The following is a 27721-nucleotide window of genomic DNA, read 5'->3' on the forward strand; positions in this document are numbered from 1 at the left end:
CAATATCCCTGATGAACATGGATGCAAAAATACTGAACAAAATATTAGCAAACCGACTTAAAAAATACATAAAGAGGATCATACACCATGACCAAGTGGGATTCATCCCAGGGATGCAAGGATGGTACAACATTCGAAAATCCATCAACATCATCCACCACATAAACAAAAAGGACAAAAACCACATGATCCTCTCCATAAATGCTGAAAAAGCGTTCGACAAAATTCAACATGCATTCATGATAAAAACTTCCAACAAAATGGGTATAGAGGGCAAGTACCTCAACATAATAAAGGCCATATATGATAAACCCAACATCATACTGAACAGCAAGAAACTGAAAGCTTTTCCTCTGAGATCGGGAACAAGACAGGGATGCCCACTTTCCCCACTGTTATTTAACATAGTACTGGAGGTCCTAGCCACGGCAATTAGACAAAACAAGGAAATACAAGGAATCCAGATTGGTAAAGAAGAAGTTAAACTGTCACTATTTGCAGATGACATGATATTGTACATAAAAAACGATAAAGACTCCACTCCAAAACTACTAGAACTGATATCGGAATACAGCAAAGTTGCAGCATACAAAATTAACACACAGGAATCTGTGGCTTTCCTATACACTAACAATGAACTAATAGAAAGAGAAATGAGGAAAACAATTCCATTCACAATGGCATCAAAAAGAATGAAATACCTAGGAATTAAACCTAACCAAGGAAGTGAAAGAGCTATATCCTGAAAACTACAAGACACTCTTAAGAGAAATTAAAGGGGACACTAACAAATGGAAACTCATCCCATCCTCTTGACTAGGAAGAATTAATATCGTCCAAATGGCCATCCTGCCCAAAGCAATATACATATTCAATGCAGTTCCTATAAAATTACCAACAGCATTCTTCAACGAACTGGAATAGTTCAAAAATTCATATGGAAACACCAAAGACCCCAAATGGCCAAAGCAATCCTGAGAAGGAAGAATAAAGTGGGGGGGATAGACATTAACATGAGCGACTTCTTCATGAACATATCTCCCCGGGCAAGGGAAACAAAAGCAAAAATGAACAAGTGGAACTATATCAAGCTGAAAAGCTTCTGTACAGCAAAGGACACCATCAACAGAACCAAAAGGCATTCTACAGTATGGGAGAATATATTCATAAATGACAGATCCGATAGAGGGTTGACATCCAAAATATGAAAAGAGCTCACGCACCTCAACAAACACAAAGCAAATAAATAATCCAATTAAAAAAATGGGCAGAGGAGCTGAACAGACAGCTCTCCAAAGAAGAAATTCAAATGGCCAACAGACACATGAAAAGATGCTCCACATCGCTTGTCATCAGTAAAATAAAAAACCACATCTTTTATTACCAGATGTCAGTGATGTATGCTATTACCATTAAATTACTTTTAGTTTATAAATAGACATGACAGAATGTACTGATTTCTCTGAGGATCACTGTACAGAATAATTTACTATGAGCAAGTTTATCCATTAATACACACACAACCTATTTCTTCTGACTAAACTGACCTAAAAGTAAAATTGTCACTAAAGATGCAGGCAATGAATCTATCTGCAATTATGCACAATCAATAGCTGCTAGAATAAATAAAATAGATGGTTTGTGATCAGCAATTACTAGGAGCCAAGATGGGTTGACCAAGAATAAGGCACCAAACAGATGTCACTTCCTAACTTCCTATTAAAGTACTACACGAATAGATCAGAGGAATGTGGTAGAAATTATAGACTGATTTCTAAAAGTCCTCCATGAAATCTCTTGTAAAATTATAAGATAACATATGGATTGGATAATAAAATATTTTTAATCGACAGAATAATCTTTTCCCAAGAACTCTGAACCTGTATCATTAAGAAAAAGAGTTCTCCAGCAGAGTATTATAGGGCTTACTTGCTTTAGCATTCTCTCCCATCTCTGGATATTCAACATTATCTTTTATCAGTCACTTGAGATAAAGGAGACATATCTACCAAATTTGCAAATAACACAATGTGGAGAGAGATATATAATGGAACAAATGACAGAAATAATGTTTGAAATGACTGAGCTAGAACAAATGGATAAAAAAGAATATGACATTTAGTAGAGATACATATGTATCTGTGTTCAGATTTAGAGTCAATTAAAATTTCAGATACACAGAGGGGAGGGGACACTGCCTTAATGGCATTTCATATTAAAAAATCTGGTTTCAATCAACCCCAAGATCAATACGCATCAACAGTGAGATGGGGCTGCTAAAAAGTTAATTCATGCAATAGCTAGGGGCCGCCCTAACTGTGGAACATGACTGCCCACTGTTCTGGACTAGTCACGTCACACGTGGAGCACTGTTCTCTAGCCTCAGTGGCATCTCTTTTAAGAGGTACTCTGAAAACACAAGGAGCTTTCAGATGAGGACAACCAGGAATGAGGAAGTCACTCAACCATCTAATTTAAGAAAAGGCTGAAAGAAATGGGGATGTTCTACCTGGAGAAGAGAAAATTAGGGGAGACATGATGGCCGTCTTCAAATGTCTGAAGGATTGCTATGCTGAAGAGGGAGTAGAATAGTCGTATGTTGTTCTAAAGGGCAGAACTAAAACTAAAGGAGAGAAAGTTACAGGGAAATCACTTCAGTTAAAAAAAAAAAAAAAAGCAGAGGCAGAAGCAAAAAACCCTTTCTCCAGTAAGGAAAGCCATCAGCAGATAAACAGCGTGCTCTCAGGAAGGCATTCTAAAGGGAGGGTAGGCCAGATGGATTCCAGACTCTCTTCCAACTCCACCATTTCCAGCACTGGAGCTCCTGAGTGTTGTTTGGTTTGAACTAGCCTTGCTTTTTCTCAGACAGTCATCATGAAAGAATCCGTCTGTGTTACTGCTTCATAAGGTGCCATTCACAGGACAGTCAGACCTTTACACCAGATGAGTGTGGTGATCCGTTCAAAGCAGTTGCCTTAGATGGCTGCATTCTTATTCCAGGGTTGCTAGTGCTCATCACCGAAACTTACAGAATTCCTTCAAAGTCAGTTTCTGACTCATGTAAGATATAGTCTCTGTTTCATAGCTACACTTCCTAAATTGTTGGTAGACACAAACCATCCCACTTATTCGCCACAGTCGCAGGCTAGTCCTCAGTGAGAGTTCCCTGGCAAACCAAGTAACTGACCCATTTATAACCAAAACCTGTGTCTTAGTCAAGCTCAGTTCCCAATTAACATCTGAATGATTTCAAAAATCCATAAAAAAAAATCCAATTCCTCAGACACATAAAAATGAAACATTAAATACAAATTATTATTACATAGGCTCTTAAATACTCACAGAATGTAAAATCAATTTGAGCAAAGGTAGCAAGACCAGAATAAGAACACATCCTTCTAAGTTCATTGCTTTGAGGGAATGTACAAATCTTACTATTTTTTCTTTCTTTTTAAAAGCAGATCATTTTCTAGGCATACTTCATGTTTGGGCTCAATTATAAAGACCTCAGAAATGAGTACTACAGGTCTTTTTCTCTTTCCATATTCTTTTGAATCTTTAAAGTTGGCTATTGTGCTCATTTCCAGAAATCATGTTCTTTCAAATAAACATTCCAGGTACTTTTTATAGAGGATTTTTCCAAACTCAAGATGTTCACATTAGGATGGTTTTAGTAGATCATACTATTTGAATGTGAGCTAAATACAGGATAACATTTGAGATCAACACGTTTTTTTCCTTACTACAAAAGTCCTACTCTGTTTCTACAACACTCAACCAAAAGATTTTAATCTCCTTATACATCCTCTAGTATGAAAGATCCTTTAACTTCGTTGCTAAAAAAAAATTCCAAAATCCTTTTTTATAGTCCCCTAAATATATCTATTAATTCAAAAGCATTATTAAGGATGATTCCAAAACTAACATTGTCACCACAGTGAGAATTTTAGTGGAAGTTAGTTGGGCATCAGTTGGGTTTGCTGTCTTTATGAGTATCTGTGTAGTAGTCATCCACTTTTTTCTTTTGTATTTTAACAGAATGCCTGGTACCCAGTAAATAAAGTTAAGAACCTGTTCAGAACTGCAGTGAAGATTTTGTTCTTTACAGATTGCAGCAAGTCTGAGTTGAGGAAGTTCTGACAGATGCAAAATGTACACCTGTTGCAGGTGCACATACAGCGTAACCGGGCATGGCTGCGAAAACACACAGAAGGACAGGAGTTGAGTTCTTACTTACAGATATGGCACAAGTCAGGGTGCGCCGACTTAAAAAAAAAAAGATTTAGGCATAAGCAACACTAAGGAAAAGGACAGTGTGGGGCATGCTAAAGTTGTGCAGAATTCCACGTTTACCAAAAATATAATAAACAGCAATAGCTCCCTGCTCCCTCCCTACAGAAAATCTACGGAAAGTTGGCTAACACTTTTGCTTATTTTGGAGGGGGGATGGAATTATTATCAAAGAGTTTTAGTGGAATAAATATGCACAGCAATAGATGACACCCTCATCTAAATTAATAAAAAGGAAAACTGAGTAAGCCATAGCACCCACCAAAAGGACAAAATTTGCTAGCATTTAAGTAGTCATTCCCTCCTCCTCCTCCCTCAGCATACACATATGCCTGAAAACCAGGAAGGAAAAGAGCAACAGATACACACAAGAGTCAGAAGACGAGTATATTCAACCCTGAGGAGATATGAACAACATCGTCTTTAATTCATCAAGCACCCTGGCTCCCAAAGGAAATCAAAGTGCTTCATAAATTCCCACTTGAACAAAATATAGGGTTAATTGCATCTGCTACTAAAACACAGCAGCTAAGTATGACAGTATGAAATTCTGGGTAAGGATGTAAATATCAACAATGAATCCAATTGATACTAGCTATGAAATTTAGGGAGGCTTTCTGACTCCTTTCTGGTTGAGTGGAGTTGGACTAGCTGGTACCAGCCCATGGGACAGCCCATTTCACCTCTGCCCTAACAACCAAAGTAGGGTGTCCTCAATGACTGCTCAGTGGCCAGAGCCACTCAGACATACAAAGCCATCACACCACCCTTGAAGAGGCACTGGCTCAGAATCCACTCAAAAGAGCGCCACCTGATGAATCAATGCCATCACTTCCTGTAACACCTGAACATTTTTAGAGGCCTCTCGATCACAGAATCGGCCCGATCTGACTTGGCTTAGCTTGTGGGATCTGATGAGGCCGCAGCCTGCGGTGGCAATGCTGTGGAGATTAGCAGCATCCCAATAATGCCTAATGCCCAACATGAAGAAAAACAAGAATTCACTTTTAAAAAATATTCTTACAGGCTCAAGACATCCCTTTTTAGAACTTGACTTGCGATGATGAATATTATCATTGCTACTAAGTCACTGCCAGCTGTCATACTGGAATCCATCTGCTATTTTATAAACTGAATCTTGACTCAATATACATAGGCTCCACCCACCAAAAAGGAGGGATGCAAAGTATGCTTAGCAACAGGGAGATGCTTCATGAGAAGTAGTTTGGAATTGATCATATAAATAAGTGTCCGTGTATGTACATTTATCATATACACACACATATATACACACATATGCATTGCAGTAAAATGTTGTAAAGATGCAGATCTCCACACAGTTACAGGAATTTATAAGATTAAAATAGTGCATTTACATAGTAAAAAGAAACATCCAATATACAGTTAGGCAGTAAGCCTGACCAAGCAGTGCGTTTCTGGATTATTACTAAGTGTTAATTATGGCAAAAGAGGAGATTTGGTCATCTACAAGAAAATGTCAACAAAATCCCACAGAGGCCATAAAGAAAAAGTAAGTTACAAAGCAGTTTTTAGAAAGACCCAGATTTTTCTCATATTCTCTATTCTACCAGTGTTGCCCAAGTCTCGGGAGAGTCTGTCTCTGTAATGATCCTCTCTGTAGATAACATACATGAGAGTTTTAAAGCAAAGGTAAAACAAAAGTAAGGTTTTGCTTATTTTATAGTAATAGGAATGACCAGTTTTCCAATATAAATAGAATTCCAAGCGTTTGCTGCACTTTTAAAAATTATTAGTAAGTTTAATAGCAGTGAAGTTAACTCTAATGTGAGAAATCTATACAAATTAACACTTTTCTGAAAACCCTCGGCCAGTTTACAGCAATGTTTGATTATTACTCTATTTTATACTTAGTGTTCATAAGAAGAAAAATAATTGAGACTAACATAATAATAAATAGAATAACCTATAAAGTCCTGAGAAACGCACTGCCTGAAAAACTATCTTGTTACAAACACAGAATTTATGCAAACACAGTACTTGAGAACGCCATTAAGAACCATGCAATTTTAAGGCAGTTAGTGAACTACAAAGATGACCAGTTATGTGCTTGTGCATATGCATGTATAGATATACAATAAATGTACATAAACTTTGTGACTCTTAACACTTAATGTGAAACACTAAGAGAGTGGGAATTCCAATTACAACTACTTTTTATAGCACTTAAAAAAAAAACATTATATCCTGAACTCAAACATACCCATAATTTAAACATAAATTAATAAAATTTTAGAATCCTTTACATACTCAGATAAATTAATCAACAGAAAAATATAAAAGTGAACTTTATGTTCACTTGTAAATGTAAAGCAACATGATGCCAACCCCATTTTACTGGACTACTTTTTTAATGCTAGGTGCGGAGCTGAGTTTCATCGTACTATCTTATTAAAATAGTCACAGCCAGCTCAAAACTATTCAAATATTGTCAGAAACCACTGTTTGTATAATTTTATTATGGCACACAAACCAAACCTGCATTTATACCTATTAAATTTGTAACCTTCTCACTGCAAAGTCTCTTTCTGTTGCTGAACTACTTCTACGTGACAGATTCCACCTTCACGGCTAATAATGGCATGCAATGCTATCATGAACCATGCAACACGAAGATGGCAGAGCAAGTACTTACGGGTACATGGCCATTGTTGTCAATTTAACAAAGACATCTTTACTTGGTGCATCAGCAGTATTGCAAGTGAAGGCTTGTGGTGGAGGCATTTTGTGTTTCCTGCAGAAATCAGTTGGTGAAATACTATATTCTTGTTTAATTTCATGCAGGTCTGACTTTGCAGCTACGATTAAGCAAGGTATTCTGCTGTCCATGAAGTGTTGCTATGAATTAAAAAATAAAATAAAAACTAATGATGAGTTCAAAATTTACTAAACTTAATTAAATGTGCACTCAAAATTTTCTGTGGATAGGCAAAGCATTGATTGTTTAAAAGAGAAAGTGAACTAAGGGGCAAAGATTGATAGTGGTCCAATCAGTCTTAACATAAGACAAGCACCACTTTTCTAATGCTGTTAACAATACAAACCTGGAACTATTCTTCAGATTCACTACAATTTGAAAACAAATTTTTCTGTTAAAAAGACAAAATTTTGGAACAAAAGGAAACCTCTATCCTAAATCTCACTGTTTCCTTTTTTTCATATTACCTCTAGTCCTTAAACATATGCATTTATATATATGTTTATACAGCTGCAATCACACTGGAATACCATTTAAGAACATAATACCGAATCTTCCATTTTCAGAATTCAAAAGCATTATTTCTAGTGGCTGCGTAATACTCTACTGGATTACTTGACCTTAATTTAGTAAACCACCCTCCTTTTGTTAAGACATTTGGATTATTTCCAGGTTATTCTAGTGATACTAGAGTAAATTGCTTTGTACATATAGTTTTTTTACTTCTATTCAATCTTTTGATAATCTCAAAGTGACTTAAATTTTCAAGCTTCTGGTTTTCCCCCTTGCTCTGACTATTATTATTCTTGGTGTAACTGACAATATACAATCCACATGCATTCCTAACAGCCAAGAAGACCTTCCATCAATGCACAGGTTCTGAACCAGGAACGTCCATCAGTCACACGTGAAAAAAATGTTTTTGAACATCTGATGTCTGGGACTCTACCACCTCAGAATGAAACCAGAACCTTTAGGGATAGGACACAGATGTATGTTTTTTAAAAAGCTCCACAAATGATTTTCTTGCGTTTCCCTGGTTAGAAAATTGCAATTCCATAAACTTTGTATCAAGTTATACTTATAGACCAAAAAAGCAACGAACCTTAAAAATCCTGGCACAGTATTCAAAGGATTTGGGGTTACTGACATCATACACCAGGCACACGACATCACAGATAATCTCAGCCTCAGTTAGAAATTCCGATTCTGAGATATCATGCAACTTGTAAAAAGAAAAAGGTAAGGAGAAATGTAAGTATAATATTGATGTATAACTGGTCATGTTTTATTACTTGTTTAACTCAACTGCCTAATAAAAAAGTGCTAGTTAAACATAACTTTACAGACCATTTTTGGAAGTGAGAAGTATAGACAAACAAGAAGGTTCTGATTTTGTGGATTAAAAATGGTGATTAAAGTTCTACAGAAGGTAACATTTAGTGAGTGACTAAAATGTGCTAGGCAGGCCCTTTACATGCATTCTCTACATTATATAGGTAAGAAGACAGGCTAACGAGATTAAGTCAACTGCCTAAAATAACACATCTAACAAGTCATCAGACCAAAAATTTGAACTCAGATATGATTCCAAGCCTATTTTCTTTCTACTACACCATCTTTTCCCTCCACCAATCACAAACATGCAAAGGACTCTTTACACTAAGGTCCCTTTGTTCTACTTCACTGTCTACTCTTTTTCAATGTTTATTATAAAATATCTAAAGAAATATTCCATCTATGACATGACAATGATCCAACAAGAGTAAAATTCAGTACTGAGTTATAAAAGATAGTGCATCTTTTATGGAGAAGAAAGGGGAAGTAGAGAGTCAGAAGTGACTCAATATATTCTAAATAAAACACTACTAGAGCATGGGTATTCAGACACATAAAAGATATCAATTTGCAAAAACCAGTGAGAATAAAAACAGGAAAGGAAAATTAACTGTCAACAGTATTTACCGAGTACCCAACAAGTAGAACCATATTTATAGAAGAATGAGAAACAAGGGTTAGTAAGAAATTGACAAAGAAATTTTTTCATAAAGAGTAAAATATGTATAAAATTCAACGTGATCATTTGTCAGGCAGAATAAACTAATAAACTATTTCCAAAAAGCAAAAGAAAGGGGAAGGAACTTTTTCTTGGATCTATTACTCGTTAGGACCTTTTCATATTAGCAAATCTGATAAACTTAGTGAAGGGTCCCCACCAGTAAGATGGCAAACTTCCGGCTTCCCTTCGGGGTCCTCAGTTCCCGCCGGCGCCACCTGAAGCCCAATCACCTCTCGCCCCCCTCCCAATCCTAGCACCTAGCCAACAGCCACCAGCCCCGTAGAAGTGACACCTCAATCAATTCATGCCCCCTCCTATATAACCCAGCACCTTTCCCTAATAAAGCGAAACTCTCCGGTGAATTGCTGCTATGTGTCGCTCCTTTCCTTTCATTGGTGCCGAAACCCGGGAGACGGGACACCCCAACTGGGCCCCGTCTTCCCCCGACACCAGCAGCAGCTTGCCCTCGTCCTCTTTTTCCAGCGCTGGCTCATCACACTCACCACTCCTCTCTGGCCTTTAGGTAAGTGCCCCCCCCCCCCCCCCGGAGTGGGCCACTCTTCCCCAAGCTATCGCAGTGCCATTGACCGTGATCGTCCGGCAAGGCCCTGACGCTCGGGGATGAGGAGGGAACGCTCCCCGCCTCAGGCCTTCACGGCTGCGGCGGACTCTCAGGCCCCTCCTCCAAAAGCCATAAATCCCCGCCTCAAGCCGTTACGGCTGCGGCGGACGCTCAGGCCCCTCCTCCAACAGTCATAAACGCATTCACCATCCCTTCCATCAGTGCTGAAAGTTTTTAAGCAAAATTTCCCCGGGGTGGGCCACTCTTCCCCGAGCTATCGCAGTGCCATTGGCCGTGATCGTCCGGCAAGGCCCTGACGCTCGGGGATGAGGAGGGAACTCTCCCCGCCTCAGGCCTTCACGGCTGCGGCGGACCCTCAGGCCCCTCCCCAAATAGCCATAAATCCCCGCCTCAAGCCTTTACGGCTGCGGCGGACGCTCAGGCCCCTCCTCCGACAGTCATAAATCCCCGCCTCAGGCCTTCACGGCTGCGGCCGACTCTCAGGCACCCTCCTCCAACAGCCATAAACGAGGTGACTCCTTTGTGGATGAGATTGCTCCCTTTCCCCCCCTCCTCCTTCTGCTCCGTCCGCCGAAAACGCCTAGCGCTAGGTACCTCGTGACTCCGGCACTCTGCCTTCTTAGGGAAGTCTGGGTGACGACCCACACTTCCCAAGAAATTCCGACTCGTATACGAGTTTCCGCAGACCACCAAGGATCATCGGGGACGCCCTTTGTCTCCTTGTGGTCTGCTTCCAGTCCGAGGATCTCCGTTCATCTTCCCCTGTTTGTCTCCTTCTCTGTCCTTTAGCCATGGGAGCCTCCTCATCCCTCCCTGAAAGTTCACCTCTTGAATGCCTGCTTAAGCATCTGGCTACCCTCTCCCTGACGCCTGATATAAAACCAAAACTTCTCCGTAAATATTGCTCCCAAGATTGGCCGACATACCCCCTAGACAATAAAAACCAATGGCCTGCAGGGGGAACTCTTGATCCTAACATCACTCGCGATCTTTTTAACTACTGCCAGCGCCTGAAAAAATGGGAGATTCCCTATATCAAAGCTTTCCGCCTCCTCCTCTCCCCGCCCCCTCCCAAGTTCTCCTAGCCTGCAAGCCGCCGCCCCCACAGAAGCCTCCCGTTCATTCCCTTCCCCTTCTTCTCCTACAACAGCCCTTCTCCCTTCCTCCCCAACCATCTCCTCCCCCATCTCACCTCCTCCACCTTCATTCCCTGCAGATTAAGCCTGAGCCTTTCAGCCCCCCTTTAACTAGGTCCCAGGGGCCTCCTCTGTCTTTGCCCTCATCACCTGTTTCTCCCCTGTTAGGGACCGCCTTTGTCTTCTCACATGTTTGTAGAGAGAATGGGAAAGCACCTCCCCCCATGTCTGAACGCAGCATGGGAAAGCACAAGCTAGAGAACAACCGGTGCAGTCCTTAGAAGTTATCTGTCCACAAAAACATATCTTGCCAAGACTCCTCACTCTGAAAATAGGGAGACCTTGAAGATGTGTAGAAACGCCCCTGCTTCTAGCTATGCCCTTCCCCCACTTGCTGATGTGGCAGGAATAGAAAAGAACGCATTCCATAAGCAATTAACTGGAGCCCTGCTGTAGCTCAGTAGAGCATGGGACTCTTAACCTCAGAGTCATGAGTTCAAGCCCAACTAAAGCAGCAGAGGCAAGCAGCTGGGCTGCTAGCTGGCGACATGTGGGTCCGATTCTATCTTTCTTTATTTTCTTTGACCCCCTTCTGCACTTCAGGACCTGCTCGACTAGGCGCGGCTAGACCGCGTCACTCCCCCACAGACTGAGCCAGAACCCTTCAGTCCCCCTCAGACTCAGTCCCGAGAGCCTCCCAAAATTATCGCCCCCCTCCGGGAGGTAGCAGAATCCGAAGGCATCGTGCGCGTTCACGTCCCTTTCTCCTTAAGAGATTTAGCCTAACTAGAGAAATGCCTAAGTTCCTTTTCCACTGATCCCATGACATACATCAGGGAGTTTCAATGGACCCTCCAGTCTTACAGCCTCACACATCATGACATTTTCACGCTCCTGGCCAATACTCTCCTCCCTGAAGAGCGTAGACGAGTTTAAGACTTCACCCAAATGCAGGCTACTGAAACCCACAGGACTGACCCCACCTATCCCCCTGGCCCCACTGCTGTCCCCGAACAAGACCCACACTGAAATTATAACACCGCCATGAGTCTCTGCTCTCGAGATATTTTTGCCTCCTGCTTAATAGCAGGTCTGAAAAAGGGCAGCTTGTAAAGTAGTCAATTTTCAAAAGCTCCAAGACATAATTCAAAAGAGAGATGAAATCCCCTCCGAGTTCTTAGACAGACTCACTCAAGCCCTATTACAGTATACCAGCCTGGACCCAGAAACACCTGAAAGAAGACATGTCCTTATGACATACTTCCTAGCTCAAGGCTACCCCGACATTAAAGCTAAACTCAAAAAGTTAGAACAGGGCCCCGCTACCCCACAGACTGAGATCCTAACAGTGGCCTTTAAAGTCTTCCATAAGTGGGAGGAGGAGAAAGAATGCCGTAAACAAAAGGCTGATCAGGCCAATTTCCAGATGTTGGCCCAGCTGATAAAACCACAACCTGGGCGCCCCTCTACAAACAAGCCCCCCCAAGAGCTTGTTTCAAGTGCAGAAAAGAGGGACATTGGTCAAGGGCGTGCCCCTCCCCCAGATCTCCTACCACCCCATGCCCCAGATGCCACAAAAAGGGCCACTGGGGGTCTGATTGCCCAACCACCCGAAGGGGAGGCTGGACGAACAACCCCCATCCTAAGCCCGCCGTAGTGGGGCTGGCAGAAGAAGATTGATGGGGCCCGGGGGCTTCTCGCCCGACCATTTCCATCACCAAACAGGAGCCCAGGGTTACTTTAACAGTAGACGGTCACCCCATCTCCTTCCTCCTAGATACAGGAGCCACCTTCTCAGTCTTGTGAGAATACCGGGGCGCTACCACACCAGCCATTACTCCTATAGTCAGAGTAGGAGGTAAACAGATTTTCCCATTAAACCCCCCACCCACCCTTTTATGCACAATCCAAGACAATCCCATACCTTTCTCCCACTCCTTCCTGGTTATGCCCCAGTGTCCCATCCCTTTACTAGGACGAGACATCCTTTCCCTCCTCCACGTTTCCATAACTATATCCACTCCCACAGCCCCCAGTACTCCCTTTCTGATGGCCCTCATAGCCGACGACCCCCCTCTACCCAATGAAAGCTCCGGTTCTGCCCTCATACACCCTGTAAATCCCAAAGTTTGGGACATTACAAGCCCCTCCGTGGCCCTATGTCCCCCTGCCTCTATCAAATTATGTGACCCCTCTCAGTATATCTGTCAGGCCCAATACCCCCTAACCACTTCAGCCCTCATAAGCCTCCAACCCATCATTCAAGCAGACCCACTCACTCCCCATTTAATACCCCCATATTAGCTGTTAAAAAAACCAACGGATCTTTCCGCCTTGTCCAAGACCTTCGCCTCATCAACATAGCCATTGTCCCTATCCATCCCTTAGTTCCAAATCCATACAGCCTCAGCATCCCACTTCTCAGTCCTAGATCTCAAAGACATACCCCCATATTAGCTGTTAAAAAAACCAACGGATCTTGCCGCCTTGTCCAAGACCTTCGCCTCATCAACATAGCCATTGTCCCTATCCATCCCTTAGTTCCAAATCCATACAGCCTCAGCATCCCACTTCTCAGTCCTAGATCTCAAAGACCCATTTTTCTATCCCTCTAGACCCCTGCTCCCAAGATTTTTTCATCTTCACCTGGACGGACCCATACACAAGACATTCTAAACAACTCACTTGGTCAGTTTTGCCACAAAGCTTCCGAGATAGTCCCCATATTTTTAGACAGGTCCTAGCTCAGGACCTCAAACAGTTTCATCATGATCACTCCAAGTCCACCTTATAATACATAGACAATCTTCTACTCTGCAGTCTCTCGTGGGAACAGTCTCAACTTGACACTGCCTCCCTACTTAACCTTCTAGCTTCCAGAAGTTACCGAGTATCCCCCGTCAAAGCTCAAATCTCTTCCCCTCCTATCACTTACCTCAGATTCCTTCTATCTCAACAAAGAAAGTCCATTACCTTAGACAGAAAATGGCTCCTCTCTGACCTGCCCATTCCCAAAACCAAGACAAAAATCCTTTCCTTTCTAGGCCCTTTCTAAGCCTAGCTAGATATTTTAGAACGTAGATCCCTAACTTCTCCCTGCACCCTGTTGGCAAGACCCCTATACAACCTCAGCAAGAGCCCCCCTAAAAAACCATTATCCTCCTCACCCCGACACTCCTTCATTAAGCTCCGTCAAGCCCTTGTGGAAGCCCCAGCTCTCCATCTTCCTGATTTGTTGAAGCCCTTCTCATTATACATTGATGAGAGGTCCAGTCAAGCTCTAGGAGTCCTAGGCCAATATGCTTTGCCCCAGTAGCTTATATATCCAAGCAATTAGACCCCACAGTTCAGGGATGGGCCCCCTGCCTACGAGCATTAGCCGCTAGACAGCTCTTGCAGAAAGAAGCTCATAAACTGACATTCAGAGCGCCCCTTACCATTCTGTCCCCACATCACCTAAAAGATCTCTTAACCTACAAAAGTTTACAGACTCTCCCTCCCTCCAGACTCCTGACCTTACTGTCCTCTTTCCTCCAAAATCCCGTTCACCCCCTTTGCCATCCATACCCGAATCATGACTTTTTCCTCCTTTACTGCTCTCTCGCTTTTTTTCCTCATTCCTATTGTCTTCCCCACCACCCCAGCCTCCTTTGTATGGCGATTCAAAGTCAGAGAGACTTACACACAGCATCAAACAAAAGTTACTGCCCTCATTGCCACACCAGACTGCCCTCTGAAAAGCTGCTCTGAGCCTTTATACCTCCACTTTCCTCCCTCCACTGAAGTGTTCACTAGCAGCTACCCTTATTCTCCCTACCTCTGCTTCCTCTATGACCAAAAACAAGCCTATTGCAGGCGATGGCCAGATACTTACGGGAGATGTCCCTACTAGTCTTGCACCATTCACTACATAGGTAACTTCCAGTACCCACAGTATTACTCCTCCAACCGTTTCATGAAATATCCCAACAGCTCATTCTCCTTATCAATCCCAGATCCCTGGGACTCTCGATGGGCTGCCAGAGTCACAGCCTCAGTTTACTACGGGGAGTCCTCGACCCCCCACAGTACCCTTCATATCTCTCGAAAGTATGTTTCCTCTCATTCCCAGATCTCTCAAGTTGCATCAGATAGCAGACATTCCGAAAAAGTCATTATCCAAACTCTTGACGGCGCCTCTTCATCTTCTTATCCCCACCCCTCTTCCCATTTCTCCTACTCTTCGTTACAGCTCATTCAGGACACCACCATCTTTCTCAACCACACCCTTAACACAGCCAATTGTTTCTTGTGCGCATCACTACAGCGCCCACTGCTGGCCGCCGTGCCCCTTAATATTTCCAACTACTCCTTCCATGCAGAAAGACAACCCCTCTGCCCCCTGGCAGACATACCCCTATGGGAACCAGAATACGCAGATAATCTCACCATCCACCACTGTGTAAGCCCAACTCCACCCCCCTCCAGCGCACTTCACTGCCTCTCTATCTACACCCCTACCACCGGCTCTAAGACTTTTACGCAACCGGGACACTTCTTTTAGTGTAATAGCAGTCTTTTCAACTCACTGCCTCTCAACTCCGATACACCCTGCATTCTCGTCACCCTAATCCCACAGTTAACACTTTACAGCATGGCAGAATTTCTTGAGCTCCAACCTCCCTTGCCCTCGCGCACAAAAAGAGCTGCTTTCCTTCCCATCATGGTCAGTAGCTCTTTGATCACCTCAGCCATTGGGGCAGGGTTTTCGGGAGAAGCCTTGGGTCACTCTCTATAGGCAGTTAGAGATCTCAACACCAAACTTGAGGGAGCCCTGACATCCACTGCCGATTCTCTAGCCTCTCTCCAAAGACAAGTCACTTCGCTAGCTAAAGTCACCCTTCAAAACCGGCGGGCCCTAGATCTGCTTACAGCCGAGAAGGGCGGCACCTGCGTCTTCCTCTGGGAAGAGTGCTGCTATTACATCAACGAATCTGGCATTGTAGAAACTGACATTACCAAACTCACCGACCTTGCCTCAAGTCTCCACTCTGCTTCCAATTCCAACCCATTCTCGTCAATACTAACAAACCCCCTCCTCACCTGGCTCTGGCCCATTGCAGGCCCCATAATAATCATTCTTCTCGCCTGTCTCTTCTTACCCTGTATAATAAAGTTCATCAAATCCCAAGTCGGAAAAATCTCTAATCAAGCTTTCAACCAGCTTTTACTCAGGAACTACCAGCTTATGGCCACAGAAGATCCCTCACCCTCATGTGACCTCCTCACCACACGCTGAGATGGACCCCTCTCTCCACTGGAAACTGTTCCTGGAAACAATAGCCGCAGACGCCTGGCTCCTGACACCCATATCCTCTTGGCCAACCTATGGTTACAGGGAACCTTCATTGATTTCCAAACCTGAAGAAGTCCACATCTACTCGTCCTTACTGCGGGGAGTCCTATCAACCCTTTCCTCCCAGTCCTCAAGCCCTCACTCCCTTCTCCGCCCCTGTTCAGCAGGAAGCAGCCAGAGAGAAAGCAACGTCCACAAACCCATAGAGGAGAAAGGGGGGAATGAAGGGTCCCCACCAGTAAGATGGCAAACTTCCGGCTTCTCTTCGGGGTCCTCAGTTCCCGCCGGCGCCACCTGAAGCCCAATCACCTCTCGCCCCCCTCCCAATCCCAGCACCTAGCCAACAGCCACCAGCCCTGTAGAAGTCACACCTCAATCAATTCATGCCCCCTCCTATATAACCCAGCACCTTTCCCTAATAAAGCGGAACTCTCCGGTGAATTGCTGCTATGTGTCGCTCCTTTCCTTTCACTTAGGTTCAGAGTGTAAGCCATTTATTGAAAGTCAAACAGCTAAGCGACACTTGTGGACCAGGGTTCAAACCAAACTCTGACTGGATCCAAGGAGAATATATAATCTCTTCCTACTATATTTCATTGTATCTTTTCAGTTCTATCCTTCTTTCATTCATTTTTTGGAATAACATATTTGGTAACTGAAAGGGTATCTCGCCGCGACCCTCCTTACCCAGAATGACTCAGCAGACACAGGCCCACGCAAGAGATTTTATTCTCTGAAGGAGAGAGTGGCTGCCCCAGAGGGAGCGGGTAGGGGGAGAGAGAGAGAGAGAGAGAGAGCAGCAGAGAGAGCAGCGGGACAGAGAGAACAGAGAGCAGACAGCAGAGAGAGAGAGGGAGAGAGAGCAGGGTGACAGAGACAGAGACAAAGAGAGAGACAGAGAAGGACAGAGAGACAGACAGAGAAGGGGGGGCACAGAGAGAGCAGCGGGATAGAGAGAGCAGAGAACAGAGAGAGAGAGGGAGAGAGAGCAGGGAGAGCAGGGGGACAGAGACAGAGACAAAGAGAGAGACAGAGAGAGACAAAGAGAGAGAGGGCTGCAGAGAGAGAGAGACAGAGAGAGGGTAGCAAGACAGACAGACACAGAGAGACAGAGACAAAGAGAGAGAGGGCAGCAGCGTGGTGCCTTTTATTGTGGATCCGCTCCGCCTGCTGCTTTGGGGGAGGGTCGGGATGTTTAGAGATAAGGCGGGGTGAGCCCAGGCAAGCCCAGGCATAATTCTCACCGGCTTATGTGCTTGGGCCCATGGGGCAAGTGGAGGATAAATTACTATATTCTTACAGTAACTATGCTCCTCCCTGCTAAATGAAACTCGATTCAGGTTGTAGATCTAAGCACTTACACTAAGGTATTCATACCATTTCTAGTCAATAGCAGGGCATACTTTTTTTCAGTAAAAGTAGAAGAAATAGTAAAAAGGAGGGTTTTGTTTTGTTGTTCTTTTTTACTTTCTTGTGGTATAGCACACAAATAGATGAATTTTTACTTATATCTATACCTATGTAATCACCACACAGATCAAGGGAATTAAAATTAATTGTGGAAAAAAAATCACACAAAAGTTCTACACACAGCCATTAAATTAAACCCAATTATGTTTCCAAAGAGTCAACATAAAAATGTACTTAATAATAATCTTTATATGCCAGAGAAGTTCTTACCAACAAGTATTTCTCTTGTCCATATACATAAACTGTGTTAATTGCATAGTAGGATTTATGATCATCACGAATTTTCTTCTGCCTCTGAAACCAACCAAAAATCTCAATATTCACAGCTAGAAATTCAGTAACCAGTTTTCATTAACATATACACTCTACATATATCTGTGGGTGTGTTATAAATAAAAGGGCATTCTTCACTACACTATGCATTATTTATCACTACAAAAGGGATATTGACTTTCTATTTCTTAGTTCTTAAGGTCTAAGACAAAAGATGCATTTGTTCTGCATAAAATGAAAGCAGTAGCTGAAAAGGAAGCAAACTGTATTATTGAAAATGTATTCCAGAGCCAACTGCTGGCAATTCTCATTATACTATGATGTGGTCTGATATGAGACTCATCTGGAAATACATCAGTCTCTTAAGGAAGTAGTCAGAAATGGGTCTCAGTATTCAATTCAAAATATTTACTGTATATTTACTTCCTGCCAAGCACATGTGTATTTATTTAATTCCCATCTAATCAGTGGTTTAAAAAAAGAAACAACAAATGACAGCTAACATCAATAAAACAAAGATAAAGCCAGTTCAACAGGATTATTGTTACACTTTATATTGTTCTTTACTGATATACAAAGGTCATTGAGTTCTAGTAATCATCTAAGAAGGTTAATGGCTATGAAAAGATTACATAAACTTGTGACTATAAAAATTTGTTGGATAAAGTTCTATTTTCTGAGAACTCTCACCATTAGGTTTCTTCCAAGAAGAGCCTGAAGAACTCCACTTTTCCCACAGTTTTTCATCCCAATTACATTACATCTGAACACATTTCTTTGAGTCTGTTTTTTCTGAAGGTCTATCTTTTTATCTCTTGTTACTAAAACAAACAAAAACCGAATTACATACCACTTAGACTCACTGAACCTCCACTGTGCATTCTGCAAAATATGGTATTGCTATTCATCACTTCTATTAAATGTTTAATCAGTAAACAAACAATGTAAAATAGTGAAGCTGTATGTGAAATGAAGTACTAAATCTAATAAGAAGGGCCCCAGTTAGTGGAAAAGATGCATTTCTGAAAATTGGCTGTAAAGAGAACTCCTAGAAACCAAATGATACTTATTTCCCCATAAAGTAGTACATTTTTATAAGGAAAGTGATATCCTAAAGATGAATGAAAATTACAATGACTATAGCCAACAGCATATCCATTTTTTTCTGTGATAAGTTATTGTCAGAACAAATTATAACTACAAGATGCTATCTCACATTTGCACTCTCCTGGATCTATAAATGGGAAAAGGATATGCACTCTGGGGTTAACTGGCTTTTCAAATGTAAATCTACACAAGATATAGGCCAGAAAACAATGCTCTATCAGTAGAGAAATGGCATCTCTCTTCCTGAGGGAAAGAGATCTCCTTAGGCTGGACCCAAAGATTCACCTACAACAAAGTTCATTGTTTATAGTAGCAACAGACTGATAGTAATAAAAAACACACAGTACTTCTGGGATAAAGAAGTTATAGAACATCCATATGATGAAACATTATTTAACATTCAAGACATGTAAAAGTACACTTATTGATATACAAAGACGTCCACAATATTTTGCTGAGTCAAAAAACCTCATGCTGGCTATCAATTAGCTCCTTACTCTTTGACACTGAATTAAATACTGTCTAATTCGTTAAGTACTTTAAAGGGTACTTGCTCTGTCAATTTAAGACTGGTTGTCTTCTTGTGCTGGGGCTTCCGGTAAAATACGGCATTTACCCACCCCCACCAATTAGGATATGAGAAACTCTTACAGCAATCAGTTCCCTAATTTATTTCCAGTAATGAAATGGGTTTTCTTAAAGCACATTGCTTCCCAAGAATTACAAGATCTGTGACCGATTTATTAATGTGGGAAATGGTTACAAAGCCAAAAGATGTACAATTAGTTGAGTAGCAGGATTATGTGTTAACACACATTGTTTTCAATGTTTAAAGAAAATTAAAACACAAGATAGACTCATCAATAAATACCTTCAATGCCCACAGCCTTCCCTGGTTTTCACCAATGCAGGACCGTCAGTGTAAACTACAAATAAAATTTCTACTGTTTCTTGATAATAAAACCAAGCATCTCGACTCAAAAGGAATTACCAAAACACAGGGCAGACAAGGAAAACTAATGATGAATTTATTTTCATTCTTTTTAAACAAATGAAACCGGAGTCTGAAAAACGTTTCTAATCAGGATCCAAATAGTATTCAATTACTTACCTGTAATGGCAGAGGCTTGAGACTCTTGTTCAGTCAATATTGAATAGCCTAGATAGCCCAAATACTCCAGGCACCTCTGTACATCTAAGTAGGTCGTAAGCCTAGGGAAAGGGAGAGTTTGAAATGTGAGAAGTTCCTAAATGAACATTTATGGAAAAAAATTCCAACAGCTTAAATAATTTCATCACCAGACCTAGATCATTTCTGTCAGACGTCTTTAATGTCCTGGTGCCCAACCATGGATATTCCTATACTGACATTCTTAAGCAGAGAAGGGAGGAGATTGAAAGATGGGGGCAAGTGGTGGGGGGATTTCTCTATCTACTCCACTTGCCCAGAGAGAGCAAAGTTTCAAAGATGAGCAGTGAACTGCTGATAAAATCTAGAGTGGGGAAATTTTACATCATCTGCTTCCTTCATTACATAGTGTACTTAATGAAAATTGAAAGGTTTGCAAAAGGTGCAAAAATAACTGAAAGTCACTTGAAATTAGCAAGACTTTCTCAGGATGTGAAAAAGAACAGGTCCTGATGCTAAGAAAGCCTCACCAAGGTTAAAATAATTATGTCATCATGCATGACCAGAGGATTTCCTTAGCACCGTAGACACAAAGTCAACTATGCTGTTTATCTGCTAGATTGCAGACAAACTCTCACTAAGTCTGCATTCAAAACAACACAAAAAATTCAAAGTGTTCAGTGTCAAGTATGCTCTCCCCACATTCTGAAGATGTAAGAATTGTACACTAGCAATGTTTCTAATTCACTTTATCAAAAATGTATTAACATTTAGTTCAGTTTTGATGTAAAACATCCCACTGTTCCCCTGTACATCACCCAAAAGCAAATGCACCCTTTCGTAATAAATGTATGGAACATCTGAAGTTCATCTTAGAGACTGTAACAGCGCTATAAATCCTACTTACAGCAGTTATGATCAAAGCATTTCGTAAGATCTAACAAACTTAGAAAATGATGAATGTAATGCACCTTAAACCAGCTGTAACTGTGGAGGAAACAGGTGAGCTCTATACTTACGTCCACTGGGAAAGGAATCCCTGGTAGGTTATCCAGCCTCTTTCATTTGTACAAACTGTGTTATTCACATCTGGCCCCCAAGGTATATAAGGGAAAACTTTAAACAAATCTTTAAGTTCATCAGGTGACAAAGCACAGTCTCTATCCTGAAGATACACAAGGAAGTATAAATAACGTTCAGATATCTAACATAATTCCCAAACACAGGAGGCTCCTAGGGTAGTAAAGCTATGTTTTTAAAAACTAACAAATGAAAAGAAATTTTACATTTTACCAAGAAAATTTTACATGTACATAAGAAAACCTATGCAGGAGTCTACCAGAAACTACAGACTTTTTCATCTCGAGAAAACAATAAAAGTAAATAAATAAAACAAGGCATTTTTTGCTAGTTTACCTTAAGAGAGTTTGAGCAGTTTTGGGCTCTGTAACATGAGCATCACATAGCTAAAGGGAACTCAGTTAATCATTCACAAAAAAAATATTTTAATCATATACCATGGCAAACTGCAGCTGAAAGCTTACCAGATCATGCTTGTCAAAGGTGCTTTGCAGAAACAAATATGCATGGTGATTTAATTCAGTAGTGCAATCAGGAGGTATTTTTAGCCTGATGATGAAAAAAAAATTACAAGTAAAATAAATCATTAATCAAATATTAAAATTTAAGAAATGAATATAAAACTGCAACAAGCCTTTTTGTGGAATGACACCATTTACAAAATATCTTTGCTGGAACCTTTTAGACTTTTCCAGGGAAAGTCAATGCAATGACAATCCTCAGAGAGTTGTAATAATGCTCATTTTGTGCTGACATATAAAGTTTTCCTAAATACCAGAAGGGCAAGTTGAAATGAAAATTTTATTAATAATACTCATTATAACGGGTTTGTTCTTCCTATAAACAAATCAGTAAGTCAAAATTATGGGTTTTATACAATGTCAACATTGTAATGGGTCAAAAATGAAGCAAAGAGATGTTATTTCTGCCTGTTTTGACTTTTTTGACCCACCCTAAACTTCAGTTCAATAAGCACTGATCAAATGCACTGAGTTGGGAACTACGGACATAAAAACAAGATATGCTCCCGACCTCTAAGCCACCACATTCAAGAGGGAGACAGACCACAAACAGATAAACTCACTATCTCAACAGAATGAGATGAGTGCTCAGTACAGGTAAGCTGAGGATGCAAGGAGAGCCCACCCAAAAGGGAGTGTCTCTGGCCGAGGGTGGGAAGGTACCAGCACTGCTGAAAGACACTGTCACCTGCACTGAGACTTGAAGGATAAGAGGCATTAATTAGATTGGGGGGAGAGGGAGCAATAGAGTGAAAATACCATGGGCAAAAGCCTGGAATAGTAAACAACATAGGATTGGTAGACTATAAATAGTTTAGTATTTACTTCTAGAATGAAGGCAGGGAGTAAGCATGACCAGAGCAGATCACAAATGACTTCAATACCCAGTTAAGAAGCTTGGGCCTTATCCTGTCTTGAAGGGAAGTGACCTGGCCCAATCGGTATGTACATATATATATATAAATCTAGAAGCAATGTGAAGGAGAGAGTCAGAGAGTTTAATAAGAAGGCTAGAAAGATTCAAGTGGTGGCTCTAAGGGGCTATTTTGCAGAAAAAGGCAGAGAGTATAAAGAAATTCAGACATACTTGTGTAAGCCACAAAGCCATAAGAGATGGAGTTTCTTCACTGTCATACTTAAAAAAATAAGCAACCTCATGTAGAATTTATCTACCCATGTAAATGGCACAGAAAAGAAAGCTTGATGAAAGGTCCTGGGACAAATTCATTCATTCAATATATGTTTACTGAAAAATCTGGGAAATTACTTGAGCTAAGATTTAATAATTTGACAAGGGAAGTTTCCATTTTGAACTGATTAATGGACAAGGAATTCAACCAGAAAGAACTTTGCTTCCTCAATGGCAAGGAAGGAAAAAACATCTTTCTGAACCTCTACACATATAGGTAGGGGTGTTAATGCTAAAATAAAAAAGGACAACATGAAGATAACATGCCACTAAAAAGATGAATAAGAAAGGCCGAAGACTCAAAGGCCAGGTCTTGGGAAGTCACTTCGTTGAAAAGCCACTTCCCTGGGGTACAGGAGAGGTACCCTACAGCCAGGCAGTCTCCTGTTTCAGGGTGACGCTGGGTCCCATTTTTAAACAAAGAGAACTTAAATATATTTTCATTTAAAGGAAAATAACCACAAATAGACTGGTTGTTTGGGAAAAATAATTATTTTATTCTGAGCTAAGAAGAGGTCATAAAACTTAGGGAGGAGAAGGACTAATGCAAAGTAAAGACAAATGCTGACCAATGTATGTCTTATCTCTTGACTCCAAACAAGTTTGTCCAGCATCTTTTATCTCCTTTCTCAGTAAAATGAATAAAAGGAGATACTTGTATTCTCCATGAGAAGAAGAGGAAAAGTTTGAGCCATGCTATAAATCAGTGGTTCTCAACTGCAGATGACTTAGCTCCGGAAGGAACATTTGGCAATTTCTAGAGACATTAGATATTTTCAATTGTCACAACTGGGGGAGGAGGCATCTAAGAATGTGCTAAACATCCTACAGTGTGTGGGACAGACCCTACAACAAAGAATTATCTGGTATAAAATGTCAAAAATGCCAAGGTTGAAAAATCCTGCTATAAAAATCTCTCTATAAATCTAAATTATTCCTGAATAATTCCTGAAAGCCTACCTATGTGCTAAATAAAACTAAAAATACTTGGCAAGTGAAATCAGTTAAAAAGCCAAAGGTACATACAAGGGGAATAAATATTCAGGTGTCAAATCCAAATCATCATCATAACCAAATCGTCGAAGCACAGTCCAAGTTGTTTCATGTCTCCCTCTCTGGATAAAAAGTGTGTGTAAAAAAAGAAAACCTGAAATAAAATAAATTAGTAAATATAGTTGATGTGCAAAAGGGTACAGGGTCACATGGGGTCACAACATGCAACACACAGCAAGAGCTGGATTCATGAACATACACATGCTAGTTTTGCATATTGAAGGTCAGAACAAATCAAAATTCACAAGTGTATGAATGAATGAAACAGCTAATTTCAGAATCATTTCACATATACAGGCCGGCAAGAGACGGGACTGGATGAAAGGGACAAAACACATCCCAAGGAGTATGCCGACAGTCACAAATTTATGATAAAAACAAATGAAGTCACTCCATAGATCTTTACACTTATTTCTACAATGGAGAACTGTGACTTTCAATTTCATTTCTTATTTCACTGTGGCTCTGTAACATATCCTACAGGGAACATTCTGTGCTTAGTACGCTTGACTGGTAGACAAGTCTTCCCTAAAATTAATTTCTACATAAAGGATGTTTATGAGTAGGAAGGATTTTAAGATAATCTTTTGGTTTCAGAAATCTCTTTCCCTCAGGTGGACTTCTGCATTCCTGAGATCCAACCCAATACCCCACCTCTAAATTCTGCTGACAGACAGTAAGGATAACTATCCCCACCAATGGCCTGTCTCTTCCAACATTTAAATATCCAAGTTAGATCTTAGGCAGATTAGTAAATACTACATATCCTTTAAGTATAAATAATGCTATAAAGACCTTTGCCTCCTGCCAAATCCTGAAAGTATTAAGCTCAAACGGGAGATCATACCATTCACCTACCTTTCAGTGTCAGTCCACTATCAGCCACACCATCACTAATATGTTTTCTGACTACATTTTTGACATCTTCCAGAGCTTGAGGAGCTAATGGAGTGTTGAAACAAATTCTCTAGCAAAAAACATAAAAATAAATTTGGTAACAAAAAAGCACTAGACTACAAATAATACAGATTATTAATCTACAAAGCAACTTTAAATCTACAAAGCAACTTTAAATGAAAGAGTTGCAACCAAAAGAAACAAATCACATCGTATTACTAAAGTAAAACATGTCATCCTTAGAAGAAACTTTCCCTACTCCTCCTCCGTAAAACACAGAGCTCTTTGGAAAGCTATACTGTAGAAAACCAAGAAAAACAATTCAGTTTGGATTTCAAGTCACTCTGAGTATACCCATTGTGTACCAAGAAATGACACTATCAAAAGAGCCTCCTCAATTCTTGTACATAAGAAAAATTTAATGTCTTAGGGAAAGACAAATAGCTTGATATGAAAGATCATTTTACAGTTTATCAATAAATTATTATTTAAGATAATAAAATTTTTCACAGCTTTTCTCAGGGAAAAAAAATACGCAAATGTCTATAAAAGAAGAGGGCTACCTGAAAGAAGTTGAGCTCAGCATCATTCAGAGTACCATCATTATCTTGATCGGATATTTTAAATATACGAGTAAGGGCTTTTATACAGGCTGGTTTCATCTGTAATTCATTGAGAAAAGATACATTTGTTTTAATTAAAATAGTAGGATCTTTAACTATGATTTTCATTAAGTAATGTTAAGAATAATTCTGTTTTCACTGTCAAATACACAAATCAAATACAACCAACAAGAAAAATGAACCAAAGCAAAGCCATATGCTTTCATACTCAAATTTCTGTAAGTAAATGAGGCAATATTTACTTGGACTGCTGTGTAGAATAGTTTAAACTCTCCCCTCATTACCATGAATCCTCCAAGGATGGGCAAAAGAAAATTTCACCTTCAGAGAAGATTCATTCTCTCAGTCACACGTATAAGAAACAATTACCTATGTATGCTCCCTGTCATTCCATAAAGAATTTGAGCTGACTTAGAACACTAACAAGGGTTTCCTTTCCAACCTTCTGGTTTTCTTTCCCCAGCCTGCCCGAGCAGCCTTCTGGTAGCAGACTGGGGAATAAATATTTTCATCTGAAGGGGTGTGTATGTCAAAGTTGGGTATAAAATGTGCTCATTCACAAACAGGTGGCAAAGAACACTGGTTGGAAAGAGTAAAAGCCTTTTATTATTAATTTCCTATTATAAGAATTACTTACATTTAAAAAAATAATCTTGCCCTCTGTGACTCTGTAAAACTTTTATAAGTAATACTGCTGAAAATATATTTCTACAGCTCCCTTAACTTTTGTTTTAGGATTTATAATGAGTAGAACAAATATCTGACTATTAAACACTAGGTATTTGACTATTAAAAATAAGGCCCACATGCTTCTAATCTGTTTAACTGCTATAGGATAGTCACCAACAACAATTTTGAGAGCACAAAATTTTCAGGAAGATCTTTGAGCACTATGTAAGCTTGGAGGTAAATTTCTTATGGACACATTTGAAATAGAGAATGAGGTGTCAAGGTAAGGAAATGTGTATTTATTAACCTCAGTGTTATGGCTTTCCAGGGCAAACACTAACGATGCATTTGGATCATGCTTACCAGACTCAAATGTAGAAAAAAATTCTTTTAAAAACAGGAAAGGAAACACTTCTCTTCCCAAACATACAATACACAATCCCTTTTTGTTTTAAATGGGGTCTCTAGAAGAGCAATTTGGTACAGCAAACAAGAGAAAAAACCTAAGATTAGAAAGAACTGAGAAAAGCAAGAAATTCAGAAAGCGCTGGATAGGGCCTATCTGTAAAAGACTACTAAATGCACTATAACTTACAATGTCTACAATCATGGGTGATTTTTAAAAAATAAAGAATGCTAAGATATTGCTTCTATAAATAAATATGATCCTAATATTAGATACTCAAGATTAATAGAGACTACATTGTTATATTTACTCTTTTAAAAATCTGTTATATAACCTAAATGTTTCAAAAAGGAGCGATAGCTAAAATTATGTTTTAAAGTATCTAAAAATTATTTTGTGCAAGTGGTATTTCCTCACATCATACAAAGCTACATTAAAAAAAAGCAATTTGAAGAAAAATAAAGTGGTGCTTTTTTCATCAAAGATTAAAATGGATCAGAAGCTAAAAGTGTTCTAAAAGTACTGACTTCATGTGATATTTAAATATTTACCATCCTAAAAATATAACACAAAAATATGACTACTTATGAGAAGTATTAAAAATCATATCCCAGTAAAGCTATAAAAAAATTTACAGTAGTAAAATAAACTTGCTTCACTGATAAGTAATCTAAACTTACACACAGTAAACACAAGTCACATCTTCTTCATTATTAGGTAAACAGAGGACTCTACAGGTCAGACTAACCATAATTAGAAACATATTTACAGTTCAGGCTTTAATTTTTGAATATGATCTTTTGGATGATTCTACCTCAAATCTGTGTTAAAAGTTTATTATTTTTGTCTAAACAAAAGATTCTGGGGTAAGCTTAGACTCAAAAGCGTGTACTTGTGTAAAACAAGGTAAAAGTCTCTAAAAATTGCAGATTTTTCTTCGGGCGGGTCCACTTAAGAAACAAATAACAGATGGTGGTAGAATTTTACTCTTACGGGATTGAGGGAAGGGGAGCGGTGACTAGAAGATTAGCAAAACTAGTAATAGGCCTAAGAAAAAAAGTAGCAATTAAAGAACTGATAAGAAACTAATAGGGAGGATCTAATGTACTGCTAGGATAAGGCCTTACAGGTAAATCTCTATGAGACTGTTCTTTAATTTCCTAA

The 27721-nt window shown here is 40.2% G+C and overlaps 1 protein-coding gene across 7 annotated transcripts in view; it reads right to left on the minus strand.

The window, feature by feature from the left end:
• The window catches only part of RHOT1 (ras homolog family member T1), a 72272-nt gene that overhangs the window by 9932 nt on the left and 34619 nt on the right, over nucleotides 1-27721 (minus strand). For 4 of the 7 annotated variants that reach the window (XM_073235115.1, XM_037002231.2, XM_073235116.1 and 1 more), the window contains exons 9-19: nucleotides 25423-25521; nucleotides 24821-24929; nucleotides 23936-24056; nucleotides 21664-21748; nucleotides 21139-21284; nucleotides 20102-20202; nucleotides 18574-18704; nucleotides 17821-17904; nucleotides 8133-8252; nucleotides 6965-7167; nucleotides 4072-4194 (exon numbers count right to left, since the gene is read on the minus strand). In XM_073235115.1, coding sequence (XP_073091216.1) covers nucleotides 4072-4194; nucleotides 6965-7167; nucleotides 8133-8252; nucleotides 17821-17904; nucleotides 18574-18704; nucleotides 20102-20202; nucleotides 21139-21284; nucleotides 21664-21748; nucleotides 23936-24056; nucleotides 24821-24929; nucleotides 25423-25521 — 1322 coding nt within the window. Of the gene's footprint in view, nucleotides 1-4071; nucleotides 4195-5830; nucleotides 5927-6964; nucleotides 7168-8132; nucleotides 8253-17820; nucleotides 17905-18573; nucleotides 18705-20101; nucleotides 20203-21138; nucleotides 21285-21663; nucleotides 21749-23935; nucleotides 24057-24820; nucleotides 24930-25422; nucleotides 25522-27721 lie in introns of all 7 variants that reach the window. The other 3 variants (XM_073235118.1, XM_073235119.1, XM_037002233.2) reach the window with 2 other exon arrangements.

The sequence above is a fragment of the Manis javanica genome, chromosome 4, assembly GCF_040802235.1.
Source record: "Manis javanica isolate MJ-LG chromosome 4, MJ_LKY, whole genome shotgun sequence".
In the NCBI taxonomy this organism is placed as follows: domain Eukaryota; kingdom Metazoa; phylum Chordata; class Mammalia; order Pholidota; family Manidae; genus Manis; species Manis javanica.